Below are 7,106 nucleotides of genomic sequence, written 5' to 3'. Positions count from 1 at the left end.
GAGTCTTGTTCTATTAGTGAGTCGAATAAAACTTCTCATACTGTGTGTTCTGCGTGTCAAATGGGTAAATCTGCACGTTTCCCATTGCCACGTGTTGTCTCTGTTAGTTCGAATGTGCTAGATTTAGTTTATACGGACATTTGGGGCCCTGCTCCTGTACTCTCTTCTGAGGGTTATCGTTATTTTGTTTTATTTGTGGATGACTTTTCTCGTTATACTTGGTATTTTCCTATGAAATTAAAGTCAGATATATATTCTGTTTTTGAGCGTTTTCGATGTTTAGTTGAACGTGCCTTCAATCGTAAAATCAAAGCTGTTCAATCTGATTTAGGGGCTGAGTATAAAAAGTTACATTCTGTTTTTGTTCAGCTTGGTATTAGTCACAGGCAATCTTGTGCGTACACACACGAACAGAATGGTCGTGTGGAACGGAAGCACAGGCATGTGGTTGAAACCGGGCTAGCACTTATGGCTCGTGCCTCTGTGCCGTCTCGGTTCTGGCATTTTGCTTTTGAGGCTACTGTTTTCCTTATTAACAAAATGCCCTCGCATACTCTCCATAACTCTAGTCCTCATGTCTTAGTGCACAGATCTCAGCCATCATATTCCTTTCTTCGTGTCTTTGGCTGTCTGTGCTATCCGCACTTACGGCCATATAATCGTCATAAACTGTCTTACAGGTCTTCTCCATGTGTCTTTCTGGGCTATCCTGATTCGTTTCGGGGTTATAGGTGCATGGACCTGCGTACTAATAAAGTTTTTGTGTGCCGTCATGTGCGGTTTGATGAAGCTGTGTTTCCTTTTGGTGCTAAGTCTGTTTTGCAGGCTCCATCAGAATCTATTGCACGACCTTGGGCTGAATCTGTTTTTCATCCTGTGGCTGATCCATCTGTGGTAGCTCCCTCGCCTCCTGCTGATGTGGCTCAGAAGAGGCCTCGTGGTCGGCCACGTGGTCGTACTGTGCGTCCCACGGAGAGGTCTCACTCCATGGCCACTAGGAGTCGGTCTGTGGCTCCGGTTGCGGGTTTGACTGTGCAAGTTTCCTCTGTTGATCCTACTTGTTATACTCAGGCAGTCAAACACTCTGAATGGAGGGAGGCAATGGATCAGGAGTTCAATGCCTTGTTGCAGAATCAGACATGGTGCTTGGTTCCTCCCACTGCGTCTATGAATATTATTGGCTGCAAGTGGGTGTTTCGCACGAAAAGGAAGGCTGATGGATCTGTTGAGCGCTACAAGGCCAGGCTCGTGGCTAAAGGGTTTAATCAGGTCCCGGGTCAAGATTTCTTTGACACTTTCAGCCCGGTGGTTAAACCTACTACAGTCAGGTTGTTGCTCTCTCTTGCTCTTTCTTCTGGTTGGCTAGTCAGGCAATTGGATGTGCATAATGCATTCCTTAATGGTAATCTTACAGAAACTGTTTACATGCGTCAGCCTCCGGGGTATGTTGATTCTCAGCACCCTGATCATGTTTGCTTGTTGAAACGCTCCCTGTATGGTTTGAAGCAGGCTCCCCGGGCTTGGTTCACTCGTTTGCACACTTTTCTGTTATCTGCTGGTTTTAATGCCTCTAAAACTGATGTTTCGTTATTTTATTATTCTCGTGGATCGGCTACTGTTTACCTGCTTGTTTATGTGGATGATATTCTTGTTATGAGCAATGAGCATGGTGCATTGGAGGCTTTGCTCTCCAAGCTCTCTAGTACTTTCAAGATTAGAGATCTTGGTGAGCCTGGGTTTTTCCTTGGGATTGAAACAGTCAAGTGTGCAGATGGAGTGTTGCTTTCTCAGCGCAGGTATATGACTGACATACTTAAACGAGCTGGTATGACAGACTGCAAACCTGTGTCTACACCTACTACGACTTCAAAGACAATATCTACCTGTACAGATCCATATGATGATCCCACGCAATACCGGAGCATTGCAGGTGCACTACAGTACCTAACTATCACGAGACCAGATTTATCCTTTGCAGTTAATCTGCTTTGTCAGCACATGCATGCTCCAACCACTGCACACTGGGAACAACTGAAACGTGTGTTAAGGTATGTTAAAGGTACTATGTCTTTGGGTCTGCGATTGAGAAAGTCAAGTTCAGGTGAGCTTCATGCATTCTCGGATTCTGACTGGGCTGGTTGTCCTACGGATAGAAAGTCTACTAGTGGGCATGCTGTGTTTCTTGGAACCAATCTAGTGTCCTGGGTATGCAAGAAACAAAGGACTGTTGCTCGATCTTCTACTGAAGCAGAGTACAAGGCTCTTGCAGATGTATGTGCTGAAGTTCTGTGGATCCTCTCTTTGCTGCGAGAAATAGGAATTTCACCTCTTCCAGTGCCCAAACTTTGGTGTGACAATCTTGGAGCTACTTATATGTGTGCTAATCCTATTTTTCATGCTCGCACAAAGCATGTCGAAATTGATTATCACTTTGTGAGAGACAGAGTAGCTGCAGGAGACATTCAGGTGCACTTTATTTCTACTAAGGATCAGCTAGCTGATATTTTCACCAAGTCACTCGCAGGTCCCCGGTTCTGCTTCTTACGTGACAAGCTACAGGTTACTTCCGTACCATCCGCTTGAGGGGGAGTATTAGGACTCTACATAATAGAGTCATACTATAAGTCTCAGTCCTAGTTTACTTATGATTCTCAGTCCTAGTTTACTTATGATTCTCTTGTATATATACTCTTGTATTCCTACAGTTATATTTTGTGAACTCTAATACAAACATAATTGTTCTCATCTGGTATCAGTCGCTAGGGTTTCGTTCTTGTTCCCATGGCTACGAATGACGGCTCTGCCTCTGAGCGGACCGTTTCAGATGTTGCTGTGAGTTCTGCGGCGCCGGCTCCCGTGTCGTCGCTCTCTTCTGCTCATCACTACATTAGCATCAAACTCAACCACCGCAATTTTTTGTTTTGGCGTACTCAGGTTCTCCCGTTTCTACGTGGCCATGATCTCATTGATCTTGTTGATGGATCGTGTCCTTGCCCGGAGGAGTTCCTCCCTGCCGTGTCTGCTGCTACCTCGTCCGCTGCTGCTGCCCGCGTTCGGAATCCGGCGTTTGTTGCGTGGTCTCGCCGTGATCAAGGGTTGCTGTCTCTCCTGGTTTCTTCGCTGTCCGAGGAGGTGCTCTCCATCGCCGTCGGCTGTCGGACATCGAAGGAGTTGTGGGATGCCATTGAGCAGTCCCTCGCTTCCGCCTCTCAATCCCGCCAACTTCACTTGCTTAGCCAACTCCATGGTCTCCGGCAAGGAGATTCGTCGACGGCAGAGTATCTCGGGCGAGCTCGGCTTATTGTTGAAGATTTAGCTCTCGCCGGCCGGAAGGTAACGCTGGAAGAACAGAACCTGTACGTGTTCCGCGGCCTTCGACCGGAGTTCAAGGGTGTCACCTCTTCGCTGGCGGTTCGAGGACATCCGGTGACGCTCCTTGAGCTTGCTGACTTGCTGGGCGCGCAAGACTTCATCGCCGGTGATGATTACGCATTGCCTGGAGGTGCTGCACCGGCGGCTTTCGCTGCTCAGGGAGGTCGCCAGTCGCGTGGTCGTGGAGGAGGCCGTTCGGCTGGCGGAGCACCGTTCGGTCGTGCTGGTTCTAGTTCTGCTCGCGGTCGCGGAGGTTCTGCATGGCGCGGCGGCGGCGGTTCTGGTCGGCAGTCACGTGGCGGTGGGAGAGGCCGTGGCAGAGGCTCTTCCATCCAGTGTCAAATTTGCGGTTCATTTGGTCACTCGGCTTTGTCTTGTTACAAGTTGCCTTATGTTGTTTCTCCGCAAGCGAATTTTATTCATCAGGGTGATTCGGCGAATAACGTGACTGCTCATACCTGGTTGCCTGACACTGGTGCAACACATCATGCCACACCTGATATAGCTGCCCTCTCTACTTCTGAAGAATATGGTGGTAACGACACTTTACGTGTTGGTGACGGTACGCCTTTACTTATTAGTAACGTGGGTCATGCTTCTATTTCTACGCCTTCTAGGTCTCTTAAGTTGTCTCATATTTTACATGTTCCCCGTCTTTCTGCCTCTTTATTATCCGTTCAGCGCTTTGCGTCGGATAATCAGGTGTTTTTTGAGTTTCACCCTTCCTTCTTTGTTGTGAAGGATATTCGGACCAAGGAAATTCTTTTGCGGGGCAATAGTTCCGGTGGGCTCTATACCTTGCCGGTTCCTTCTGGTTCACCTTCCGCGTTTATTTCTGCTCGTGCTTCGGCGTCTACGTGGCATGATCGTTTGGGTCATCCGCATCAGCGTGTTTTACATCGAGTCTTGGAGTCTTGTTCTGTTAGTGAGTCGAATAAAACTTCTCATACTGTGTGTTCTGCGTGTCAAATGGGTAAATCTGCACGTTTCCCATTGCCACGTGTTGTCTCTGTTAGTTCGAATGTGCTAGATTTAGTTTATACGGACATTTGGGGCCCTGCTCCTGTACTCTCTTCTGAGGGTTATCGTTATTTTGTTTTATTTGTGGATGACTTTTCTCGTTATACTTGGTATTTTCCTATGAAATTAAAGTCAGATATATATTCTGTTTTTGAGCGTTTTCGATGTTTAGTTGAACGTGCCTTCAATCGTAAAATCAAAGCTGTTCAATCTGATTTAGGGGCTGAGTATAAAAAGTTACATTCTGTTTTTGTTCAGCTTGGTATTAGTCACAGGCAATCTTGTGCGTACACACACGAACAGAATGGTCGTGTGGAACGGAAGCACAGGCATGTGGTTGAAACCGGGCTAGCACTTATGGCTCGTGCCTCTGTGCCGTCTCGGTTCTGGCATTTTGCTTTTGAGGCTGCTGTTTTCCTTATTAACAAAATGCCCTCGCATACTCTCCATAACTCTAGTCCTCATGTCTTAGTGCACAGATCTCAGCCATCATATTCCTTTCTTCGTGTCTTTGGCTGTCTGTGCTATCCGCACTTACGGCCATATAATCGTCATAAACTGTCTTACAGGTCTTCTCCATGTGTCTTTCTGGGCTATCCTGATTCGTTTCGGGGTTATAGGTGCATGGACCTGCGTACTAATAAAGTTTTTGTGTGCCGTCATGTGCGGTTTGATGAAGCTGTGTTTCCTTTTGGTGCTAAGTCTGTTTTGCAGGCTCCATCAGAATCTATTGCACGACCTTGGGCTGAATCTGTTTTTCATCCTGTGGCTGATCCATCTGTGGTAGCTCCCTCGCCTCCTGCTGATGTGGCTCAGAAGAGGCCTCGTGGTCGGCCACGTGGTCGTACTGTGCGTCCCACGGAGAGGTCTCACTCCATGGCCACTAGGAGTCGGTCTGTGGCTCCGGTTGCGGGTTTGACTGTGCAAGTTTCCTCTGTTGATCCTACTTGTTATACTCAGGCAGTCAAACACTCTGAATGGAGGGAGGCAATGGATCAGGAGTTCAATGCCTTGTTGCAGAATCAGACATGGTGCTTGGTTCCTCCCACTGCGTCTATGAATATTATTGGCTGCAAGTGGGTGTTTCGCACGAAAAGGAAGGCTGATGGATCTGTTGAGCGCTACAAGGCCAGGCTCGTGGCTAAAGGGTTTAATCAGGTCCCGGGTCAAGATTTCTTTGACACTTTCAGCCCGGTGGTTAAACCTACTACAGTCAGGTTGTTGCTCTCTCTTGCTCTTTCTTCTGGTTGGCTAGTCAGGCAATTGGATGTGCATAATGCATTCCTTAATGGTAATCTTACAGAAACTGTTTACATGCGTCAGCCTCCGGGGTATGTTGATTCTCAGCACCCTGATCATGTTTGCTTGTTGAAACGCTCCCTGTATGGTTTGAAGCAGGCTCCCCGGGCTTGGTTCACTCGTTTGCACACTTTTCTGTTATCTGCTGGTTTTAATGCCTCTAAAACTGATGTTTCGTTATTTTATTATTCTCGTGGATCGGCTACTGTTTACCTGCTTGTTTATGTGGATGATATTCTTGTTATGAGCAATGAGCATGGTGCATTGGAGGCTTTGCTCTCCAAGCTCTCTAGTACTTTCAAGATTAGAGATCTTGGTGAGCCTGGGTTTTTCCTTGGGATTGAAACAGTCAAGTGTGCAGATGGAGTGTTGCTTTCTCAGCGCAGGTATATGACTGACATACTTAAACGAGCTGGTATGACAGACTGCAAACCTGTGTCTACACCTACTACGACTTCAAAGACAATATCTACCTGTACAGATCCATATGATGATCCCACGCAATACCGGAGCATTGCAGGTGCACTACAGTACCTAACTATCACGAGACCAGATTTATCCTTTGCAGTTAATCTGCTTTGTCAGCACATGCATGCTCCAACCACTGCACACTGGGAACAACTGAAACGTGTGTTAAGGTATGTTAAAGGTACTATGTCTTTGGGTCTGCGATTGAGAAAGTCAAGTTCAGGTGAGCTTCATGCATTCTCGGATTCTGACTGGGCTGGTTGTCCTACGGATAGAAAGTCTACTAGTGGGCATGCTGTGTTTCTTGGAACCAATCTAGTGTCCTGGGTATGCAAGAAACAAAGGACTGTTGCTCGATCTTCTACTGAAGCAGAGTACAAGGCTCTTGCAGATGTATGTGCTGAAGTTCTGTGGATCCTCTCTTTGCTGCGAGAAATAGGAATTTCACCTCTTCCAGTGCCCAAACTTTGGTGTGACAATCTTGGAGCTACTTATATGTGTGCTAATCCTATTTTTCATGCTCGCACAAAGCATGTCGAAATTGATTATCACTTTGTGAGAGACAGAGTAGCTGCAGGAGACATTCAGGTGCACTTTATTTCTACTAAGGATCAGCTAGCTGATATTTTCACCAAGTCACTCGCAGGTCCCCGGTTCTGCTTCTTACGTGACAAGCTACAGGTTACTTCCGTACCATCCGCTTGAGGGTTAGTATTAGGACTCTACATAATAGAGTCATACTATAAGTCTCAGTCCTAGTTTACTTATGATTCTCAGTCCTAGTTTACTTATGATTCTCTTGTATATATACTCTTGTATTCCTACAGTTATATTTTGTGAACTCTAATACAAACATAATTGTTCTCATCTGGTATCAGTCGCTAGGGTTTCGTTCTTGTTCCCATGGCTACGAATGACGGCTCTGCCTCTGAGCGGACCGTTTCAGA

General features: G+C 46.7%; 2 protein-coding genes across 2 annotated transcripts; both read left to right on the top strand.

The window, feature by feature from the left end:
• Positions 1-1,101: 1,101 nt before the first annotated feature.
• LOC116031926 (uncharacterized mitochondrial protein AtMg00810-like) lies at positions 1,102-2,514 on the top strand (the record flags this gene model as incomplete). The annotated part of the gene is made up of 2 exons (XM_031274282.1): positions 1,102-1,306; positions 1,577-2,514. Coding segments are annotated over exons 1-2 (1,143 nt in total), but the record flags the coding sequence as incomplete, so codon positions are not given.
• Positions 2,515-5,382: 2,868 nt separating this feature from the next.
• Positions 5,383-6,795, top strand: LOC116031586 (uncharacterized mitochondrial protein AtMg00810-like; the record flags this gene model as incomplete). The annotated part of the gene is made up of 2 exons (XM_031273820.1): positions 5,383-5,587; positions 5,858-6,795. Coding segments are annotated over exons 1-2 (1,143 nt in total), but the record flags the coding sequence as incomplete, so codon positions are not given.
• Between the last annotated feature and the right edge of the window lie 311 nt (positions 6,796-7,106).

The sequence above is a fragment of the Ipomoea triloba genome, chromosome 10 (genome assembly GCF_003576645.1).
Source record: "Ipomoea triloba cultivar NCNSP0323 chromosome 10, ASM357664v1".
Classification (NCBI taxonomy): domain Eukaryota; kingdom Viridiplantae; phylum Streptophyta; class Magnoliopsida; order Solanales; family Convolvulaceae; genus Ipomoea; species Ipomoea triloba.
The sequence above is the reverse complement of the archived record's forward strand: the minus strand, read 5'-3'. Positions and strand labels throughout refer to the sequence as shown.